This window comes from Sesamum indicum, linkage group LG3, assembly GCF_000512975.1.
Source record: "Sesamum indicum cultivar Zhongzhi No. 13 linkage group LG3, S_indicum_v1.0, whole genome shotgun sequence".
NCBI classification, from domain to species: Eukaryota; Viridiplantae; Streptophyta; class Magnoliopsida; order Lamiales; family Pedaliaceae; genus Sesamum; species Sesamum indicum.
This window is the reverse complement of record NC_026147.1, coordinates 13,958,763-13,983,714: the sequence shown is the minus strand read 5'-3', so window position 1 is coordinate 13,983,714 and position 24,952 is coordinate 13,958,763. Positions and strand designations below refer to the sequence as shown.

At 30.6% G+C, this 24,952-nt stretch overlaps 2 protein-coding genes across 2 annotated transcripts; both read left to right on the top strand.

The window, feature by feature from the left end:
- Positions 5,821-10,034, top strand: LOC105158336. The gene is made up of 5 exons (XM_011075060.2): positions 5,821-6,957; positions 8,255-8,337; positions 8,899-9,010; positions 9,479-9,531; positions 9,665-10,034. Exons 1-5 carry the CDS (start codon positions 6,000-6,002, stop codon positions 9,806-9,808), a joined length of 1,350 nt encoding a protein of 449 aa, XP_011073362.1. The 5' UTR covers positions 5,821-5,999; the 3' UTR covers positions 9,809-10,034.
- Positions 11,065-12,052, top strand: LOC110011721 (glycine-rich protein DOT1-like). The gene has a single exon (XM_020692546.1). The coding sequence runs from the start codon at positions 11,400-11,402 to the stop codon at positions 11,991-11,993; it is 594 nt and encodes a 197-aa protein (XP_020548205.1). The 5' UTR covers positions 11,065-11,399; the 3' UTR covers positions 11,994-12,052.

Below are 24,952 nucleotides of genomic sequence, written 5' to 3'. Positions count from 1 at the left end.
AAAAAATAGTTCATAATTTATTTTTAAAATTTTAATAAACTCTTCGAACATTTAAGACAAAAAAAATTGTTTCCTAATTAATATTTTATAATTTTTGTTGTTTTATTTTACTCAAACTCTATGAAAATTTATTTTTGTTGGCAATAAACTGTAAAATTTTATAAATTGCCGAATTATTTCTAATATTTTATTTCAACTAAATGTGTCAGTTTAATTTAATATTTATTTGAGATTTATGACTCCATTATTGTATGATTTAATTGCGATATTATGAGATTTAATAATTTGGCCATTATATTGGGTATATTATTATAGTATGAGTTTTAATTAGTCAGCATAATATTTTATAATGGTCAGATTTTTTAAGCTATTTAAAAGGCCATCATCCTTTTCATTTGGTACATAGAGTAGGAGTTCTCAAATGAGCTCTAGAAATATTTTTTTTTCCCACAAGTGTTTCGACAACATGACTAAAAATTAGTTCCCAATCTCCTCCTGCTCGTGCACGTGGGATGAGACTTGGAGTCACAGTCGTAGGAAGGCAATTATAACTTTATGTCAGTGACTGTGTCGTGACTATTCATCTGTGCAGTTTTTTTTAATTTATCGATATTTCATTGCTTATGAAATTGTGTATATTTTATAATAAGTAAAACTATGTTGAGAATATAATTATAAACACAATATCCACAATATTATTGAGAATAAAATATAATATTATATAAATTTTTAAAAATCTTATATTTTAATATATGATTATAGATATATTTTTCTAAAAAAATATAAATTCAAACAAACGCCCTCTAATTGCTAGTCACGTGCCATTTGGAGAAATGAAAATAAATCCTTTATGAGATTTGAGTCATTATTAAATTTTTTGCTAGATTTTGAAAATTGTGGAAAATCATAAATAACTTTAATTGAGCGTTAATTATTTTCTAAAATTTATGAGATTTGAGTCATTATTAATTTTTTTGCTAGATTTTGAAAATTGTGGAAAATCATAAATAACTTTAATTGAGCGTTAATTATTTTCTAAAATTGCAGTAAGATTATAGCAAAACTATTATAGGAGAAATAAGATTCACTCCTCTCTACAAATAAATATTTATTGAAAATATATTTTACAAATGTGCTCTCAACTATATACTAAATTATTAATAATTTAATCAATAAGTATATTAAAATTAAAATTAAAATACTATAGATATATATACATACATTCATGAAATTCATAATATATATATTTTTTTATCGTGAGGCCTCAAACATCGAATTCTTTTGATATATCTACAAGAAGTAAAAAGAAAAAGAAAGAAAAGAACATTAATATTGTGTGGGCGCGTCCTCACGAGTAGTCATGCATAGAGACGATAAAGTATTCACATCACACTGATTGATTTTGATTTTGAAAGTCGCTACTTCTTTAAACAATAAACTAAAGTTGAATCTTGATTTATGCATAATCCAAACGGTATTTGGGCGAGTTTATAAGCTTTTTAAAATATTTTATAGGATATTTGAAAGTTTATAAGATGTTATATAGTATTTGATTGGAAAGTCGCTACTTCTTTAAACAATAAACTAAAGTTGAATCTTGATTTATGCATAATCCAAACGGTATTTGGGCGAGTTTATAAGCTTTTTAAAATATTTTATAGGATATTTGAAAGTTTATAAGATGTTATATAGTATTTGCTATTTTTTTAAGTAAATATCTCGTAAGGTCTAAAAATAAGATGCTATGAGTTTATAAGTTATTCTTTTTTCTTTAAAAAAAAAAGGTTTCGAGTTGCTAATTTATTTATAAGATCTGAATAAATTCATTCAAATTAATTATAAATTTATCATTACTAACATCATATAAGTTTTATAATCTTATTTTATTTAAATACTTATAAATTTAAAATAAGATGTTGCATTTCATAAACTCTAAAAATATCATATAAGATGTATGGGTTCATAAGATCTTCTAAATAAACTTAGTCGAACACCCTCTTATTTGGAAACCGTATCATAGATATTTATGTAGAAATTATTATTTATTTGAAAATTCAATATTCAGTCATTTTTTATTTACTAAATTGAACTTATTAAATAAAAAACATGTATAATGTTGATAACTTATACATTTATTTAAAAGCAAAAAGTAAGGGGTGTTTGCAAACGTTTACTTCAAGTGTTTATCAATTTATTGATGGAAATAATTAACTGAAATGAGTGGTTTTTAAACTGCTTAAATTAAGTTAATTTAAGTTAAAAGCTATATATAACTTCCTACCAACTTCCACAGTTTATAAGTAAAATTGTAAGTATTAAGCTGTTTTTTCAAACACTTAAACTTTTTTTTTTATTTTAAAACACTTTCCTTTTCAACGTTCTAAAATAAAGCTACAAAAATGAAAAAAACAAACACCTTTTCAACTTTATTATAAATTATATCCAATTAAAATAAATAATATAATTTGGGAAAGATTATACGATTAACTATACGGGTAGATCCCTCATTTTTTCTAAAAAAAAAAAAAAAGTATGTGCATTAAATACCTGTATTAAATTGAAGTCCAGCATTCAAGCATGATATTGTGAGCTACTTTCCATAGCATTGGTGACATTTTCATCACCCATCACCATCTTATTCAAGTAGATCTCTACCCCATTAAAATGCACGCTTTTATATGTTAAGATGTAATTTTCACTATTTACTGGGGTCAAATTTTAATTTCATATTTCACCTTTTATCTCTATCTTGCCCGTTTAAATATTTTTCATTTTTTACCTTTTAGCCCCTACTCTTAAATGATTTTTCCCCCCGAGTGACAACAAATACGAAAAAATATCAACGGATCACAAAAATATTTTTGGTATGTCTATCATTTTCTCTTTTTTATATATAAGTTTTGAAAGAAGTTGAGAATATACCAGTCAATCTATACTATCAACAGGAAAATTCTAGACAGACGGAACATATTTGACCTGATCTGAATTATTACATGATAAGCGATTGATGCACAATTCAAAGAGAACGATCAGTCACATAATAAGTGTAATTAAAGACCAGTCAATGTATACTATCAACAAGAAGTGCGAATCCGAATAAAATCTAGTCAAATTTAAACTAATCGTATAATAAATGTAATACACATGCTACATCATTGATAAACAATTCAAAGAAACTGACAAATCACATTATAAGTGTAGTTGTATTTACTATATAATTCGTTGGATTCAACTAAATTTCATGAAAAGATGAATTTTTCAGTGTAAAACTCAACTGGTCAACCTTAGCATAATCAAGGAATAAAATAGTTTTCTGATTTTGTGCTACATGGACTTTGCATGTCTAAGCTATGGCAAGCACAAACCTAAACCCTGTTCCTCATTTATTTTAATTTAATAAATTTAAAATTCAACTGAGTTTGACTTTGCATTACTTTGTCAAAACCAGAATCTCTTTTCTTGTTCTTTCTTAGTTGTCGTGTAAGTCCGCAGGATGTTTTTTTAACTAAGGAGAAGTTGGAATAGTGAGTAGTGAATAGTGATGGTGGACTGAAGCATTTTCCCTTCTTCTTGAACTCCTAACCTACCCTAAGTTCATTGGGTTTTTAGATGTATTTCCCAAGGTAAATAAATAACTACATCTAAAAGAGAGTGTGTTTAATTAAATTTATTTTTAATAAAATATAATTCATAAACTTAATTTTGATTTTTTTTAAAATAATTTAATAAAATAAGATTACGAAACTGTTAAGATATTTTAATAATTTAAATTGATATTAATGATGCGTATTGAAATCTAACAATACCATATTGGTCAAATTCTTTTTAAAGAAATCCTAGATAAAGTGAGGATTAATAGGTAAAACAGAGTTAGCATTCAAGTGTTCATGTAAATGAATCTACAAAGAATAAAAAAAGAGTATTTGAAATAACGTAAGAATCATGGTGTGCTAAGTGGGCTAAAATAGTAAAATATAGACAATATAAGTGAAAACATGCGTGTGCAATGCAAACTTTGAGCAGGGAGCTCGTAGCCTTGCTACCGATCGAGAGAAAAAGAGTGTGTGAGTGAAAATGACAAAAGTTACCGTTATGGCTATAACATGACCTTTATTTACAGATCGCCTTAGATTAGAATTTGAAAGTTAACTGGTGCATATGATACACCGTTTGAAAGTTGCATGTGTTAGCTAGCCAACAAAAAAAGGCGAGTATTGTGGAATCTGTTTTACCTAGTGTTGATAGATCAGCCGATGCAAATCTAGTAGAAATTTATTGGGGATACCCATGTCCTTGCAAGGACGGCGTGCAATGCCTGTTAGTAATTTCGATAAGAGAACTTTCTGAAAAAATTAAATTTAAAAGAGGAGCTTCAAAACTTAAAAAAGTAGAAAAAAGATAAAAGGGCAAAGAGTGAAGTGGGCTGGGCTTGCAGACAACAAGCCCAGCCCAAAAATAAGAATCTGTCCATATTGCCAGCGAGTAGGGGCCAAAGCCAAGGTTTTTAGGGTGAAATTCCACTATGAAAATTTTGAGGTGAGTCTGAGCTTATCTGGACGTTAAAATGAGATAATTTGCATTTTCTTATCAGATAAAATATGTGATCAAATTAATTTAAATTATGATTTTTTTGTAAAAATAAACTTATATATTAAATTATATAAAGTGATCTCGATTCATTTTATATCTCTGTTAAATTGCAGTGATTGATTCATCATTTGTGACGGAGTGGAAGCGATAAAATTTAAAAAGTAATTTGGAGAACTTATTTTTAATTCTTGAATATTGATAAAAATACTTTTATTTTTGAATGAGTACCAAATATATAAAAAAATTTGTGGATATTCTCACGATATAATTCTTACATGTCAATGGACCCTTAAATGGACTAATTTTGTACTATTTAGGAAATCACCAAATTTGGTTTAAAAACACCCTAATATACCAGCAAAAACATGGTAAAGTAGAGGTAAGAATATAACTATAAACAAAATATCAAATTAAATAAAATTTATTGAAAAATAGAAAAAGTCAAGAAAGGTTCAAAAGTGGTTGAAATGATGTAATTTCGCAATGAATAATGATTTTAGAATCTTTTAAGAAAAAAAGATTACGTGTATAAGTAGATTGACTAATTGAAATTGCAACGGAAATTATACACTTCATACACTATATTTATTTTTATTGATTCAAATGCTTGTAAAATGTATTTGCTTCTTATTCCACATCATTTTTTAAGTAATATTTATAGTTTAAATAGAACATTTCACAATAATATTTTTTTTAATAATAATTGATGTCCATAAAAATGAGCTGTTAAATATCAAAAAAGAAGAAAGAAAGGCAAGTCACAGTGGCTTCAGGAGGCCTAGCTTGGGGAAGGACCCAAGCTCGGTCCAGGTAGATCTCCCAAAATATAAATTGAATAAAAAGAAGTCCAAACGATCCATTGAGAGGGTTCAGATCCAAGAATACCTCACAAGCTCACAAGTAAGCTTAGGGACTTAAAAGCCCCCAATTAAAGTCAAAAAACTCATCTCATATAGCTTCCATGAGCTCCTCAACCACCTAACTTCTTAAAATTCAAAAAAATATCCTTATCCCCAAAAAATACTTTCAGCGAACTCCAACTAATTCCCACGAATCCGAGCTAACTGCTAGGGATTCTCTATCGAATTTGATGGGATTCATTCTCTTTATAATTTTCTCCAATATGTCTCATGTTTGCCTAAAAATAAAGAGATCCCCAAGGAGAAGATATATTTATGATGTTCTTTTTACATATTTTTGATGATTTTACACTTTGAGAAAAGATTTTGTTCGAGGGGCAAAGGTGGAATTTACTCGCTAAATCGGGTGTGGCTCACCCTGTTGAGTAATTCAATCGCTATTGTTCACTAAGCCTGCACTCCCAACGGCGTCGCACCTCGCATTCCGGCCTCCCCCAGAACCCTAACTGCTGCTCCCTAAAACCTCAAGCTCCGCCGCCGACACCGCTCATGACGGCGATCACCCACCGCCTCATCCATCTCCGCCCTGTTCTCCGCCCCCACCCATATTCCCTCCACCACTTTTCCTCATCCTCCGATTCCGGACCCCCCTCCTACGTTCCCCAACCCGAATCTGAATCCGAATCCCGACCCAAGCCCTCATTCTCCTCATACTTCAGCGACGTAAAATCCACTCTCCAAAGAGAGCCTACGCAGCAGAACCGTCCCCAACTTTTCCGCAAGCCCGTCGCATCTTCCAGCAATGCGCCGCCTCCTAAACTCGCTTCTTTAGAAGAAATCCGCCGAAACCTTTCCGAGTTCCGCAGCCGGTCTGCCCCACCACCTCCCTCGTCCGCCTCTGGTCAATACATCTCACTTCAAGAGCTCTACAAAAGAAATGTCATTGCCAAGAACGATGATTCTGCCGCATCCTCGGATTCCCCAGCGGCAAAATCACCCTCGGGCCCCTCGTATGATGCCATACGCGAGAGCCTTCGTCAGCTGCGGGCCAACTCCGCTCTTGCTAAAAATCAAAGTGATTCTCGTGGGAAAACCACTGACCCATTGTCACTTGCTAGATTTAAGGAGAGTTTGAAGCTGAAACCTGACCAAAATGGGAACCTTGAATCCCCGATGATCATTGGCGGAACTAGTGGTTTACCCTCTTTTTTTGGGAAGGAGAAGGAAGGCAGTGAGGATGATAATGTGAGCAGCACGGCAGCAAAGAGGACTGGGTTTGTGAAGATGTACGATTATTCAGAGTTGGGGACGAAGCTGAAGATGTTAAGGCCAGAAAAGAAGAAAGGGAAATGGTTTTCGTTGAATGAATTAAATGAGAGGCTTGCAAAACTGAGGGAGATAGAAGAGAAGGAGGGTCAGGTGACGATCGGAGGCATCTCATTTAAGGACTTGAGGGATACTCTAGTATCGTTGAGTCTGGCGGATGAGGATAAGAAGAAGAAAAAGAGTAAGTTAATGTTTTGGCATAAAACTTTGATTTTGCTTTGTGCTTGACATTGTTCTATACACGACAGAGTTTAATTTACCAATTGATTGGAGAGTGACAGAACAAGAAAAAATGAGTCTACTCTTCAAGTATTGTCTTCACTGATCAATATGGCCCCAAGAGACTATGGATGGAGCATTACAGTTTCATGATGAGTTACTCTGTGTTAATGTAGGAAATGGTAAAATGTGCAATTGGACAGACACACTCAACAATTCATGATAAGTTTCAATTTGGTTCTGTTTATTAATTGATAACCTCTGTATTTGGTTACTGGTTGTGGGATTCATGCGAGCATGGTATTCACAATGTTTACTCGATTATCAGGCATTTATACATAAAGGTACAGCAACTTTCGGCAGTGAAATTGTTTAGCCATTACCTGTATATGTGTTTTTATGTAGATATATTTTTTGTCTGTCTGAACTTTCTGGAAAAGTTATATTACAGCACCAATAATTAATCTTTAGTTATATGGGCAGTCAAATATCTCTTGAACTGCTGTTTGTAGAATTTTCCAGACAAAACATGATACAGGGAAGCAAGAATTAGCATTTGGATTTTCTGCTGTGAGTTACTTGCAGAAAGAATCATAAAGATAGGTTAAGAATATTTAAGAAGATATTCAAGCTTCTTGAGCAACATGCCAACAGCATATCATGACTTGGAAATAAATTGACTGTCTGCTGTTATAAGGGTGTCAATGGAGTACTTTTAGCTAGCCTCAGTGTGAATATTGCCCTACAATGACCAAAAGAAAAAGTAAAGTTTCTCCAGTGAGCCTTATGGGAAATACTTGCCTTTTCTATTTAACGAGCGTGGACCAGATAAAAGATTTATAAACAATGTAAAGAAATTTACTCTAGAAATGTACATGGATAATAGAGAACCACTAGTGAGACAGAGCCAACTCTAACAAGGACTTGCTTGCCCTGCTTCATATCTCTTTCTCTGGGTCTCCTGTCCCTGCTTTACCTGCTTGTTTGTTTTCTTCAAGAGAATGAAACTTTTTTTGTCAAATTCTCAACAATGTAGCAGATTCATGTAGTCTCTTGTAGGTTGAATTTTTTTGTTGCTTCAAACTTTGTTTTGTGTCATTCAATATGAAACGAAAGTTGTCATCTCCTAATTTCTCAAGTATTGCATTGGGAAATATTTCGAACTAATTCTTTTGTTCTCTCTGGATATCTTGTGGGGAGTGGATAAATACTCTGATTGCCTAGCAATTTAATCTGTTAACAGATCACCACTGTTACAGTGCAGAGACTTGATGTGTTGGGCCAGTTAGGTGGAACCCCAAGCTTTATGTTGTCAGCACCAAAGGACGAATTAGTTGAGAAGGTAAGTGTTGCTTTCTTGGTTTAATTTTATTTTTACATTGTCGAGGCCATTGCTTAAAACTGGTGTGCCCCTTTATGTACCACCTTCAAAATTAAGTTATGTACTGGAGGTCAATCATGTAATATGCTGGTATCAACCTGAAACATGTACTGCTTTAGAATGATAGAATTGTCCGCTTGTCTCTTCCCCTCAACTTCTGTGCAAGTTGTTGATTTCAATGAGTGTTTGCTGAAAGGCTTGGGAAAAGATATTGCCTGGTTTTGGCTCTGCAGATAAAACAGACCATGCTTTTGGATTTTGAAAATGCTAGTTTCTCTTGTTAAGTTGCTTGGTGATACTATTGACTTTGATATATGACATGGAATTATGTGCAGTGGTCTTATGAGTGATCCACCATCTGATGAATATAATTGATGTGAACGCAAATATGTTATCTTGTGACGAATAATATGCACATAAAGTTCAATGAAGTTTTATTACACTAACCTTCAGTCTGTCAATTTCATCAAATATTAAAATATAAGCTGTTGTGGGCTGATGATTTTTCTTCATGTTTTGCAGTATTTTCATCCTGACAATATGTCATCTGCTGAGAAACTAAAGTTGGAGCTTCAAAAAGTTAGAGATGAATTTAAAATGTCGGAGTCAGATTGTGGTTCTGCTCGCGTCCAAGGTAAAGTTTTCTCAGCTCTTATCGCTGTAGTCGCTAGCTTTAGATAGACCATGTCAATGATGCCGAAGAATTTACAAATGGTTTAATCACTATGGATATAAGTTAAAAAATATTGTTCCCTAGGTTTAAATAGTTCATCCCAATTTATGTTTCTTTTTTAGTGCATTCGTTGTAGCATGAAACAAGTCTATTCTGTGACATATAATTTATGAAGAGTCCTGGCCCAGGAGTGGATGGGAGCAAATTATGACCTATTTTTCCTATTTCTTCTCTATATTGGGTCCTGTGATTGCATTGAGTAAAGATCTTTTGAGGATGATCATTGTGCTAAAATTGCTGTGCGGTTGAACCAGACAAAATGTGGTTGCATGTGTGTTAGATAACAATATTTCTGCTAACGAATTAATCATATATTATCTAATTTGTTTAGACAAATCTTTTTCTGACACAATCTTCCTTCTGTTGCAGTCGCTCAGCTGACCACGAAGATTAAGCATCTGTCAACTGCTCTACACAAAAAGGTCAGCATACTCGCAAATTGTCACACTTCTGTCATAAATCTGGGATGAAATATCCCCAAATTCTGTCCAGTTGTTTTCTTTGTTGCCTGGTATCTATGCAAAATTAAGGATATGTTTCTCTGTTCAATTGTAGGACAAGCATTCTCGGCGGGGCCTCCAAGCAATGGTTCAGAGAAGAAAGAAGCTACTAAAATATTTGCGACGAACTGACTGGGATTCTTACTGCCTCGTTCTCTCAAAGCTCGGTCTTCGTGACAACCCTGATATTAAAGCTTAGACAATCGGCTTTATGTTCCGTTAGAAATAGAATCTTTGTTGTACTTAAACCTCTCTAGTGAATTTGAGTTCTTCCAAAGTTCCACTCTTCATGGGAATGACACAGTTTTGTTTATCGAATATGAGCTTTTCCATCCAAATCACGTGAAAACACAGGGAAAATATGGGATTTGTAGCTCCAGAACTTTTATATTTCTAGGCAGGCAATAAATGTAAATTTTATTCGATGCCTTTGAACTTGCTATTAAACTTTTAATTCGGAATGCCATTTCTGAGTATCCAGCTCCGTCAAGCATTTTTACCTTAGGCATGTATTTTTTAGGGGTAAATTACACTCTTGGTCCCTATTCTGGGCTAAATTTGATTTTGGGCTCTAAACTTTTCAAGATCTGATTTTGGTTTCTAATTTATTACGATGTTGGTTCAATTGTTAAAATTTAGGTTAAAGATGTTTAAGAATAAGGGAACGGGATGGACAAAAATTGTAATAATTTGTAAAGATTATGAATCAGAATCGTGTTTCAAAAAATTTAGGGACCAAAATTATGAGTTGAAAAATTTATGAATTAAAATTAATTTTAGCCCAAAATATAGAGACCAGAAAGTGTAGTTATCCTATTTTTCGGTAATTTACATATGTGTGAAGTAATTTGAATATCATGATAGATGTTAATATGCTTAAAAAGAGAAAAAGGGAATAAATTAGTGAGAGAAGGGAAATATATGCAATCAATAAAAAGAGAAAAAAATGTCTAGAAAAAGTTAATTAATCAACCAAGAGACAAAAATAATCTTCATTTATTATGTCATAATATAGATTACTTTATTCTGTACATCGTATTCGTCAAGTAATTATTACTTTCTTTTTTTTTTATAAAGAAAATTACACTAATTATATTGTACACAAAACTCTGTCGAGCTTAACACGAGTCCCTATTATATACTATTTATTTAGACTCAATGTTTAAAATAACTAAATACCCTTGAATGTACTTGTTACTTTTTACCAAAATAATCTTCTTTTTTATCAATTTATTCTATCTATTGTTTTATACGCATGTACATTTAATATTAATATATTTTATTAATTTTGACCGAACATTAATTCTATTTCTTGACTCTTTTATTGATTAAATAGATATTACTTAAATTACGTACACACGTATTTAGTATACTAGGTTTGTTTTTGAAATACATAAACTAAATATTATTAAAGGTGACATAAATTGTTTAAAATTGAGAATTATGAGGAGGACAATAATAATAATAATAATATAAAGTGTTTATGAAATTAATTATGGGATATTACATTACATGCATGAAGCCGCAAGAAAACCAAAAAGGCAAAAAAGATATCATGCAGATCTCAATTAAATGGAGGTGAATCAGGGTCCGGCGCCGGAAACTCAACAGGAGGGAGGAAAGGAAGCGGCGGTTGCTCCTCCACTGTCGGCGGTGCAGTTATAAACGGTACTGGCTGCACCGGTGTATCTGGTTGATTAACCAATGGCGGGGGGTAGAAGTCCGGTGCCTGTGGGATCGGAAACGTCGGAGTCTGAACTACACCTGGGTCTGTTGCAGGAGGGTTCAAGATGGGAGGCGGAAAAAATGTGAATGGAAATTCAGGTGAAAGTGGCGGAGTTTCCGGGGACTCTTCTGGCGGAGTGAATATCGGGAGAAGTGGTGGTGCTGGTAGAACCTCTTCATCTGCGGGCGGAGAAAACACCGGTGCAGAATCGGGTAGGGGTGGCGGGAAAATAAGGTCCGGCAAAGATGGCGGAGAGTCTGCGTCTGCGTCAGGCGGGGTTAACCACGGGAAGACTGGTCCGTCATCCGCCGGTGGCGGGAACGAAACCAACGGCGGCGGGACCGAAACCAGCGGTGGCGGGTATATTATAGGAAGTACTTCAGGTGGCGGAGGTGATGATGGCTTGGGTGGCGGAGGAGACGGGACCAATGGGGGTGGAGGAGATGGTGGCGGAGGTGACGGGACCACAGGTGGAGGGGAGGTTGGTGATGGCGAAGGGGCTACAGGCGGAGGAGAAGATGGAGGAAGCGGGGGCGGGAAAACTACTACTGGAGGAGGAGAAGGTATTAAAGGTGGCGGGAAGACTACTCGTGGAGGAGAAGGGAGCAGTGGTGGGGGAAAGGGAATGCGCGGCGGAGGTCGGCGGGGCCTTGGTTGAAAAGGGTTGGTAGGAGAAGTGCGTGGAAAGGGCCATTGGCCACAGCTTCCAAAAAGGTACAAATACAAAGGGTCACAATTTGATGATGAACCTCCTGATCTCCTTCCACCAACACCACCGCGTCTTCTTCCGCCTCTGCGGCTGCCACTCCTTGAGCTTCTTCTTTTATCCTCTTGTAGTTTAGTTGGATGAATGGTTGATGATTCATGAGCCAAAGTTGAAGTGATTACAAGTAATGAACAGAGAAGCACTACCACTGCACTCCCACCTTTCATTTTCAACTCTCTTTCTATTCTTTGCATTGCATCAAACCCCCAATTTATATAAGGGATACATCCATAAATAATCAAATAATGCAATATTACAATACAAGTTTGAAATTAATATTTTATCTTGTACACATAAAATCATATTTTTTTTATATATATATATTAGTAATACCAAATTGTATACACGTAAAATATATATGAATTTATAACAAAAAAATTCAATAAGTCCGACCCAGACCAAAGTCAAACCCTGTTGGCCCAAGTACCATTTATTACTACAATTTATTTATATAGAAAAATAAAAGAAGTAGTAATAAAGGGAATGGTGGGGAAGTTCATAAATGCAAGGAGTAAATGTGGAGGGATAAGCATAGACTAAATAATAATGGTGGGAATTTCAAGAAAGAGTGCATTTGTGAGTTATAGAGAAGGAGCAGTTGAGTGTGATCAAACTCATCTTAGCAATTCAAATGGAACAAGTGAATAAGTGATGTATAGAAGTACGTGCCAATGCCATATCTATCCTATAACTCACTTAAATGCACTCACCACTTCAGATTGCCTTTGCCCTTCCCTCCTCCTCTTCTTTCATACCTTCTTCTTCCCCTTTTTATGCATCACCTATCTTGTTAATATCATCAAATTTAATAAATTTTAATTTTTTATTAATGGAAGAAATTTATTTGTTAGATGTAAATAATAATTGGGCTTATCAAATTTCTTTGATTATATTACTTCATGCCATACTGTTGGGCCTTACTAATCTTGAGTCAGTCCATTAAGTAACGGGCCACCCTCTTGGGCCCAATTTGTTGCATCCCCAGAACCCCCCAAAAAATAAAAATTATCATTTCCAAAGTTAACATTGTAGCATTGTTGTATTCCAATATTTTATTTTTAAATTTTTATTTTCTTAAAAAAATTAAATTAATTAGAATTAATTTGCCTAGAATTAAGATAAAAATAACGGTTATGTACATTTAAACTCCCTTTAAAAATATTAAATTATATTTTTGCTCAATTTTTTTTTAAAATTATACTCACACCCCTCTGAAAATTTTTGATTTACACATAAACCCCTTCCATTGAGGTTTGGACGAAAAATACTAGCACAAACAAAAAAAATATATAAATTTTAACTTTGCCCCTCATTTAATATTTTCATTTATATTTTTATACTTGTATAAAAATAAATATAATATATATATGTAGAGTGAGGTTAACATCATTATATTTTTTCTTCATACGTACAAAATTATTAATGTTAAAAGAGGGATAAATTTAGAAATTTATGTAGGGAGTTAGATATAAACAGTGTATTTTTAAAGAGGGTGTGAGTGCAATTTCAAAAAATATTTGGGAGAAAATTTATTTTTATATTTTTAGAAGGAATTTAATTATAATTAACTCTAAAAATTTTGTACGTTGGAAACCATTGAGACTGATTTAAATGGTGAAATAATTTAAGTGGAAATCTTGATCAAGATCTGCTATAAATATATATATTATGATTGATATAAAATTATTTATTTTTGCTTAATTAAGCTCTTATATGTTTTATTTATTAAACTAAATGATATAATCGATAGATTTTATGGAAGTACCAAGCAAAAGAAATATCCTACTAGGGAGGGCGGGACCTATTTCTCTTGGCCTACAGCTGTTAATGGGTTGGACCAATTCAAAATGGACCCCAATCCAATTTATCATTGACAAACTAACTATTTAATTTTGTTTTTTATTTTAATTAGGCTCGATTCAATCGAATCAATTACAAAATGAGTATAATATATTTATTATATAATTTAATTTTTTTTAATTATATATCAATCACACTATAAGTGTATTGTATTTATTATATAATTAGTTCATATTTGACCAATCCGAATTAAGTTAAAATTTTTCCTAATAATTGCTGCAAGTTGGGTATCTCCAAATTTTCAAATTGGAGTATTAATTAATATTAACAATAAGGTCATGCTCAAATAGTAAAGCTGAGACTTAAAGATCACGAGCGTTGTTGGTTTGAATATCGTAAATATGGATTTATGTCTATGATATGGATGTTTATTGTTTACTTTTGATGTATTATTTAATTTTATTTTTTAATGTATTTATTAATTTTTAAATTTAAATGTGGTAAATGATGAGAGTGGTCACACCTAGCACATATAGTGTTTGAAATTAGAGGGTTTCTTGTGTAATATTCTTGGAATAGTATTTTCACATTATAAATTTATTTCTTTTTAATAATTAATGGTTGAGTCAAAATAAAACTCATTATAATTATCTTACCTAAGGAATTTTAACCGTAAAGAAACAGTTCTTTTCATAAAAAACTCGTTGAGACATTAATCAATTTGATGGTTTTAGGTCCAGAAACGTATTAGTAATTTAAGCCCAAAAATCATTGTGTTTAATTAAAAAAAATTGGACACTTAATCATTAAACCATCGTACAGATAATGCATTCAAATAACAATGGCATAATATTTAACACGATGTAAAGTTCTTACCAAAAGAGAATCAGTATAATAATTATGTTCGAATGTAATAATAACTGAAAACTATAATACCACATAGTATTTAATTTAAATAATGATTATTACTTTAAAAATGAGCCGCTCACTATAATCATATGAAAATGCGAAATTTGAACATGACAGTGGGGATGCCAAGTAAATTACATAATTATGACCTTTTGTCTTACCTAAACCTTATGAGTTGTCAACATTAAATTATGCTCTTTATCGTTTTTGTTACATGCTTTTGAGATCAATTGTGGTTGTACTTTGTGACTTAGGACACCATTGTCACGTCAGACTCAGCAAAAGTGATGACTAGGATTTCTACCTGCCATCTCAACTGGTAAAGGCAAAGTATTCGTTGATTCTGTAATTTCAATCTCAAAATATAGAGTAATTTGTAATATTCATTTCATTTTTTTTAAAAAATAATTAATGTTAATCCCACATTTTAAAAAAATATTTTAAAATTAATCCCATCACTACAATATTAGTTCCATACTTTAGAAAAATATTATAAAATTAGTTCCAAAAGCGTTGAGGAGTTAGAGTGTATTTGGTTGAAGTGATAAGTGATACTATAAGAGAAGTGGAAGTAAAAATGAATGCATAAGAGATAATGTTGTATTTGGTTACGGGAAGAGATGGAGGTGAAGTAAAACTCGATGTATGTGAAACCCCTCCGGAGTCCAATTTTATTTTAGTCCAGAATTGAGCAAAAAAGTGGAAGTATAAGGCAAAAAACACAAAAAAATACAGTTTTTATTTTTATTTTTTCTTTTAACCATATATATCTATATATAATTTTTTTTCAAAGTTGTTTTTGGTATCAACAAAGGCATTGATGTTCGAACTCGAATTTGTTAATTGCAAATATTGTTAGTAATTTTTATTTTATTTAAATAAAAAATTTAAAATAAATGAACAATACTCATTTTGATAAAATATTTTTATTAATAAAATTTTTAAATTTTTTATATACTAAAATTACATTAGTATAATATTAATTTATTTATTTTCTAATATAGAATGAAAATAAGGGTTATTCAATAAAATTACAAAAATTAATCTTCTCTTTTCAATCTATTTTTCTAGTACAAATAATAAAAAGTATTTGAGATGTACTCCCATTCCAATCATATAAAATAATTTGCATGAAAATTATTATTCTTTTCCTTCTCCTCCCCCTCTCACTTTTCCTTTTCCTTTCACTTACTTCTTATTTTACGGCACTTTCCGAGAATATGGAATAAATATTAACTTGATGAGGATAATTACCAAAAAATTAAATTACCCTTTCATTTTAAGGAAATTTGCCATAAAGAGTAGGATCCGCGCATGAAGACGCGGGTCGGGTCAGGCTGACCCAGTCCAGTTGACCTGTCCTCTCTGATAACAGTCGGATTACCTGACATTCGGACAACCAGATGATGCCACGTGGCAAGTTCTTAAACGGTACCATACACTATAAATACCAACATTTATAAAAAAAAGTGCATTTATCACTTTTTTTATCTCATTCGCTCTTCACTGATTGCTTTCGACCCCACTTTTTAACTTAAACATCGGAGGGCCTTAGCTGAGGAATATCCAACAATCCTAACGTGTGTTCTGTTATCAGGATCCACTCGTAGGAAGCTCAGGGATTCAACAACCAGATTTTAGAATACCAAATTTATCGATCCGGCCCCAAATTATGCGACATGCATCGTAACTATTTAAAAAAGAGTAAAGCTAGTATTTCAAACTATCTTATAATTAGACTAATTATAATAGTTGAGTTAAGAAATATAACTGATATTCAGAGTCTAATGTTTAAGTCCGAACCTCCATCCAAATAAGTCTGAATTTGACTACTTATTCAATCCAATTAAAATGATAAAATATACGTCAAAATAATGATGAAAATGATAATTAAATATTATATTTTGTGTCGCACTTCAATATAACCTCGTACGATGTGATTGCTGTCTCTTTATTGTAGCATCCAATAAGCACGAGAAGGGCGGTCAACTTTTGCTATCTTTCATAACTATTGAATTATGGGCAAATAAATAAATATATCCAACCCTTTTTTCTTTTTCCTATTTTCAGAAAATTTTGGATATTTGATAACCCTATAATGAATGTAAATCGCTTACAAAATTAATTCAAAACATAATTTTTTTAATAAAAAAAATGATTCGCTTTTATCAATTAAATTAATGAGCATTGATTTAAATAAATGTATCCAATAAAATAAATGCACTTGGAAAAGTGCACAACTATATTTCTTTTTTTTTTTTAAATAATAAGGGGTAATTTACACTTTCATCGATACTCTAATATATGGTATAATCATACACAAATCTTATATGATTAAAAAATTTATATCTAATACTGCTAAATTTGCTTAGATCTAACAAATAAGTTCATCTGTTAGTAAAATTCACTAAATCTGTTGATATTACTAAAAAAAGAAGAAAATTGAATGAAAATTGAAATTTACCATCAATTGACTTATTATGGGTCAAACCTATTTTATCTGACTAAAAACTATCCTTATAATGATGTCTGTAAATCTTTAAAATAATAAGCGCTTACAATTTGTTTTAAAAAAAATATAGTTTGGTTTATGGTTTTTACCTACGAATTACTTAAAATAAAGTTGATTTACCTCAAACTGTAAATATAAAATTATTTCTCCAAACACTCTAACTTCATTTCTTTTTTAACCTTTTACTTTTTATTTTCAATCACTCTTGAATTTTAATTCTTCTTAATATATAACAATTTTGTCATACCACAAAAATAAAAACCAGTACAACAATACATTCAAAAAAAGAGAAAGAGAAATAATAATTAATTATAAAAAAGGAGTTAGCAGAGGTTGTGTTATTGAGGGGGAACACAATCTTATTCTTACACACACACACAAGATCTCTGCTTTGGCTCTTCCCTTTCGTGTTTCAATTATTATTATTAATTAATTAAACACACTCTCTCTCTTGGTTTCTCTCTCTACTTTTGTATTTCCCAGTAAATAGGATAGGATGGGATGGGATGGTCTCAAAGTAAGTAGTACTCTTCTCTATAATTGACTAATATTTTAAGTCTCAAACTCAATCATGCAATTATATATATATATATATATAATTACACCCTTTTCCCGTAAAATTTAATATAATTGTACGTAAATATCTTATAGTTTGAAAAAGTACGTCTACCACCTTTGAGATTTGTTTTCGTCTAACAAATAAGTACATCCGTTAGTCAAAATTCACCGAATTTGTTAATATTAAAAAAAAAATTACATTTACCCTAATTGACTTATTACTAAGTTATTATAGGTCAGATAAATTTTTTTATACATCTTCACACATTAATGCAGGTGATGATATCTTTGCCGTTATAAGGTAAATCAGTCGAAAAAAATTATTTCACTTGCAATGAGTTAACAATAAGTTAATTGAGGTAAATATTAATTCTTATTCAATTTTTTTGTAATATCAATAAATTCAATTAATTTGACTAACGAAATGCCTTTATTTGTTAGACGGAAGCAAACCTTAAGATATTAGATGTAATTTCATAATCAATAGGAGGTTCAGGTGTAATTATACCAAATCATCGGCTAGAGAAGTGTAATTATATATATATGGATAATTATATTCCTCTCCCCTGAAGTTTGATGTAATTACAGGTAGACTCCTGTAGTTTGAAAAAATACATTTAGTACTTCTGAGGTTTGCTTCCATCTAACAAATTAATCCCTCCACTAATCAAATAAGAATGTCCGGGTCTCCTGATAGACTAAGCTGGATTTGTAAGATAGCTTCTCTAGCCACAGGCCACAAAAAGAAAATTAATAATCTCCACATCTCATTCTTGAGTGTTCATCGACACACAAATTCTACACATTATGTATATATAGAGTGATGACTCTGAATGAAGGTGAACGAGGAATCCAAGGATCCTTCCAAACATCCACCAAGTGTCCTGTCCCAATTCTCCATCTGTATCACACGATTTTAGAAGTTTTCTTGCCGCAATGATACTCCTCCATGTGAAAGAAGGGCAACGTCCCACCTGAGGTTCAAGAATATGATTGTGAGGAAAAAATCTTACTAACCAAACAGTCCGGACCGATAAGTCAGAGTTGTTTTTTTCCACTATTTAAAGACTACTTTCCTTACAACAAATACCTATGACGACTTTATTACCTTTCCCAGTAAATAAAACAGCAACTTCACTTTCTTTTCTGTATTGTGCTTTTCGCCTCCTCCCTTTACTTCATCAGGACTGCAGGGCTCGCTCTTTCAAAAGCATCTCCACTTTATTACATTTCTTTTAAAAAAATAGTTTAGAAAAAAATATGTTCGTCAAAGATATTAGGAGGTTATAAATTTTTTCATATGATGAGTTTTTTTTTTAAAAAATAATTAGTTGGTTGATCTTATTTAAGAGTTTATTTTTAGAATTAATTTTGATATATTATAAATTCGATTATCATCTTACAAGAAGTATAAATATGCAAGGTTTTTTTTTTCTTTTTGTGTGTGTGTGTGTTTAAATAAATTAAGTCAAACACTCTTATGTAATTTTTAAGAAGTATGGAGATAGTCTGAAATCCGAATCATTTTAAATACTAGTGGTTATGGCATATTGTTCCTACATGCATATAATAAATATTTTTTTATGCTTTAAAATATATTATAAGTAAGAGTAAAATGTATAAACCAGTACATTCCATAATAAAAAGAAAGAAAGAAAAAAATAATTTATCAACTAATGTAAATTTTGAAAAATTATATAAGTTAGTTATTTTATCATGGAGGGCATTTTCGACTTCGTAAAAAATTAGTGCGACGGTGTCATTTTCAACTTCTCAAAAAATTGGAGTATTTTCTACTAATTATTCATAATTTTGGCATCCTCTTTAGCTTATTACAAAGTAAATCTGGTCAACTTTTGAACTCGCAAACAACATTTTCTTTTTCCCATTTGGCTAAGCATTTTGGGTCCAATCCATCTCGAAATAAATTAAATTTTCTTTAAAAAAAAAAACATCTTGAAAAGTTGGGGAAAATAAAATTAATAAATTTAGGTGGGACGGGAAAATTATGACTTCTCAAACTTTGGATGTGAAATAGTTGGATAAAATAATCTGAAATTTGTTTAAACTAGAAATTCTAATTTGATGAATCTAAACTAATCATGTAGTAAATATAAAATATTTAATATTAATACAATACGGTAAATAGCATAATAAATTGTATAATAAATATATTTTTTTAATATCTAAAAATTAGTGCAATTTACATAATTAAAAAATGAACCCCTTTCTTAAAAGAAAAGAGAACATCGTAAAATTGTTTTTTCTTTAAAGAAAACAATAAACAATTTTGACTTATATTATCCCAAAAAGAAACTAATAGACTTGTCCAAATTTACATGGCCAGCAGTAGACCTTTGCATAAACAAAAGCATAATTGCAAAATTAACCCCACAATTTAGAGAATCATTTTAAATTTGCCTCCACGCTTTACAGAATTTTACATTTAATCTCATCCTCTATTAAAAATTAGAAGAAATTATAGTGAGTTCCACTGAGATTTGATTTAAATACATATATCCCTTCATCGTTTAAAAAATTATAAATATCTCCCTAATGTTTGATAAAATTATGTAATTCTTGAATAAAGATTTTGGAATTGTCAACTTTACTCTTGTTATAATTTTTTTAAAAATAAGAATTATAAAAAAAAAGACAATGTGGATGGAAAAAAATTTATAAAAAAATTATCCACATAGTCCATAAGTTTTAATTTTTAAAAATAAATAAAATTATAATTTATAGTCCATAAGGGCAATTTGATAAATTCAATATTGATAATTTATCAAACAAAAAGGGGTATTGTAATTACGCGAAATCTCATAATAATTTATTGTAATTTTTTGTATAAATTATAAAAAAAAAAAAGAATGCAATAACACTAATAATAGTTAAAACTAACAATAAAAAACCCACGTACGTGGGTCAAAAAAATAATGAACGGATGGGAGATATAACAAAGATGGATCCGCGTCTTCTCCCCACCGCCAACCATCTCAAGTTGGTAAGACATTTCTGTCGTCTACCGCAAATCCAGTTGGACAATTATATAATAATACAAATTCATTAATATTAAAATAGTTGTAATAATGTACGTACTTATATTGGTGAGTAATAATAGGACAATTTTGTCTCTCCCATTATTGACCTAATTATTTTGATTCTAACTATATAATTATTAGTCTTCTACAACACAATATTTTATTTCATTGTCTTAATTGGCTTCTCACCAATTTTATTAATTTCCACACATGCATGCACTCATTTAATGTGGGGTTCTCACTTCACATCTTGAACGTGATGTGATTGTTTCATTAATATATACATATACCTACCTATATAAGTTCCTAAATAAATTTATTTATTTACTTCGATTTCTTACCCAATTAAAAATATTATGTAGATACGTATTCAATTTATTAAGATAGTAATCGAATTATTTAGATATATAGACGCATTATCATCAAAAAATTTATTAGTATTTTGAACGTGTTCTTTGATTTGAAATTACTGATGTAGATGTGATCATAAAATTTCAATATTTGATTGTAGATAATTATATATGAACATATATATATATATATTAAAAAAAAAGTAGATAAATTTTACATCTTAATTTCTCCGGAGCTCTTATACCATGTTCTGAAATGTGGAAATTTATTATAGATCGTATCAAAATAAATTTATTTTCTAAAAATATATGTTTTTCTTCAAGCATATCATTAAAATTAAAAGTGTATATGGCATCAAAACATTTTGGGAGGTTGTTTTGAAAATGTAGAGTCTTGTAAGTTACTCATATAAAAATCATACTTTTCATATAAATTGATGTGATTGTACTATAACTAAACTACCTTTATGGAGAAATTAAAAGGCTATGAATGTAGCAACTTCAACTACTTCTCAACTTATACGAGGGTTAATTATATCTTTTATTTGAATTATGATTGTTTTTACACTTTGATGTATAATTTTTTTTTGTACCAATTTACTATTTCAACTTTACGAAATTTTATATTTTGTCATTTATAATTGTTTTTCACCAATTTTTTTTACTGAAAAAACATCATATGAAATGCACATGTGATATTAAGGGTTATGTGATGTGGTATTTTTAATATATGCACAACCATGATGTTTTTCCTACAAAAAAATCAATAAAAAAATGGTCATATATGACAAAGTACAAATTTCACAAAATTGAGATGATAATTGTTAATGGGAAAAAAAAAATTTAGATGCCAAAATATTAAAAATGGGTACAGTTCGAAAGACAAAATATAATTTACCCTTTATATAAACCCAACTGAAAAACTCACATGTTGATTTTACTAGATACTGATGAAAAATAAAATCATATTATTATTTTCGTTAAACTATCATTTCATCTAAAAGATTGAACTGTTAAAGTGAAAAATCATTCAATATTTAATATCTCAATAGATAAAATTGATAAACAGAATAAAATTATTTAATTATATTCAGTAGGCTAAATTACATCAACACCTCTTGAAGTAAGTTTGAATACACAAACACTCTATGCTTTTTTATAAAATTATAGGTATACCCCTTTATGTACTATAGGTGTTGTTTGTGTAAACTTTTACAAGGTACACTTGTAATTACAACTACAACCTCAAAGGTTGTGATTGCAATTTTGCAAAGAATACAGGGGATATTTGTGTATTTGGATCTAATCTCATGGGTTGTTAGTGTAATTTACTCTATTTAATATCTTAACACACCTCCTCACGTGTAAACACTACACGATAAACCTTTGTTTGATAAATGAATGGCGATGAGATCCGAGCCCAGGACCACTTTGCCTGGGATGACTCTGATATCATATTAAATGACCACTTTATCTAAAAAATTAAACGGTTAAAAAGAAATTTTTTTTAGTATTTTAACTAAAAAAATTAAATCAGTCATATATTTATATTTTTAAAATATTATAATTTGTTACATCATTTCATATATTTAAATTTTAAAATTGATCAAGTATATCAATAATTTTAAGTCCAAGAATACATTGAAAGAGAAACAAAATATACATAAAAAAATAAATAAATTATTCACATATCAATCTTGGGAAGTATTGAGATATGGGTGGGGTTGGGGGTTGTTAGCGTATCAAATTATGAGATTTCACAAGACAACCGACTGATAATGACTGATGATGTGCTTGCAAAGCTAAAAATTGTTGGACTCTGCCTTTCTTCTTGCAATGTGGTTGAATAGTTTCAGCAACTTGCCTGCCTTCATGTGTTTCTTGCAATACCAACCTGCCTACCTAATTATTTCCAAATCCAAGATTGGTCTTCTTGCATATTCCCACTATCTCATCTACAATCACCCCTATATATCCATCATTTGTAAAACTATTGCTTCATATAATTATTGGGATTGGCTTGTATTCTTCAAATTCAACAACCCTCAATTTTTGAAATATTTCCCATCAACGTTCTGATCTCACAGTTGAAGTTGAAGTTTTACAATCCTACAAGTATGAAATCATGAATTTTAGTCGCATCAGACGTAAGAATACTTTCGTCGAACACGTGAGTTTATTTCTTGTTGTCTTAACAGTTTCAGATTATTGATGAATGTGCATTGGTTGATAAACATATTAAATTAGTTATTGCAGTATGTGGCACACTCGATGTGTGTACACAATATTTACAAACTATAATATGTTTAACTAAAGTTTTGTTGTAACAACACATAAACCACTGCAATTTGAATCCTTAACTGCAATTTAAAAATTACCAACTAATTAAACTATTTTTTTTTTTTTTTGTCAAAAAGACAATTAATCCCCCCATGCAAGAATTTTCAGAAACAAAGGAAGGTATGTGTGGTTTGAAGCATGATCGGGCCAAAAAATTTACATTCTTAAATAAGCAAAAAATTCCATGTTGAAAGAAAGTGGTCACAGGTGGTTCTGGTACCTTACAAAAGCTTCCACTGCATCAACCTTAAATGGTGTCGGTGCATTTATTTGCGATTTATGTCATCCCATTAATAATTCCACATCTCACTCTCAATTCACATAATGCATAGTGAAATAACAATATGGCCTTTTTTTTTTTTCCGATTGGGAAAATAATAATATGATCTGATTATTATTATTATTTTAGATAAATTATATTTTGTCATTTGAATTATATATATTGCGATTGAATTTTTTTTTTTGTCAACTTACTATCTCAATTTTACGAAATTTGTACTTTGCCACATACGACTGTCTTTTTGTTGATTTTTCTGATGGAAAGATATCAGATGTTGTGCATATGTGAAAAATATCACATCACATAGCTCTTAAATATCACATGTGCTATGCATGCCATGGTTTTTTGATAAAAAACTTGGTTGAAAATAGTTATAAACAACAAAGTGCAAGATTTCATAAAGTTGAGACGGTAAGTTCACTTTAAGAAAAAGTTTAGACGCCAAAATGTAAAAACGGTTATAGTTCCGATGGCAAGATGTAATTAATCATTTTTTTTTTTATAAAAATGGTGATTACATGCTATATTGATATAAAAAAATTGACAAATACATAGATTCCATTAATAAACTCATATTAAATAAAATAAATATCCATTACAATAAATTCACATTAAATAAAATATACATCCACACATTTAATGTAATTCAAACTCACGAACTTTAAGATATTTATAAATAAATTATAATAGGCAATTCGATAGAAAACAATTGTGGTGGTTTGTAGCTTTTATTAAAATGTGATTTGATTGAATTTAATTTCAAAAGTGATTACTAAAAAAAGGACTACATGAACTAAAAAATTGCGTTTGCACTTAAAATCAAACAGGTTTGACTTACTCAATCACAAGATATGATGCTAAATTGCAATATATGATTAGTCTAACGGCTGTATTGGAAATAACGAAAATGAGAGGACAAAACGAAATTGTAAATTCGAGTATCATAAATGTGAAGATGTACATATACATTATTTGATAGTAATTTCTATATGTTTGTTTTTAATATAATTTTGAATATAAAATTATGAATGTGATAATTAATTTTAGAAGAAAAGCATAAG

Bases quoted from the DNA above. Each gene is read 5' to 3' on its own strand.
- LOC105158336 (XM_011075060.2), top strand. From the start codon at position 6,000: ATGACGGCGATCACCCACCGCCTCATCCATCTCCGCCCTGTTCTCCGC. The intron at 6,958-8,254 runs GTAAGTTAATGT...CCACTGTTACAG, and splicing joins GGATAAGAAGAAGAAAAAGA to TGCAGAGACTTGATGTGTTG. The intron at 9,011-9,478 runs GTAAAGTTTTCT...CTTCTGTTGCAG, and splicing joins TGGTTCTGCTCGCGTCCAAG to TCGCTCAGCTGACCACGAAG.
- LOC110011721 (XM_020692546.1), top strand. From the start codon at position 11,400: ATGGGAGGCGGAAAAAATGTGAATGGAAATTCAGGTGAAAGTGGCGGA.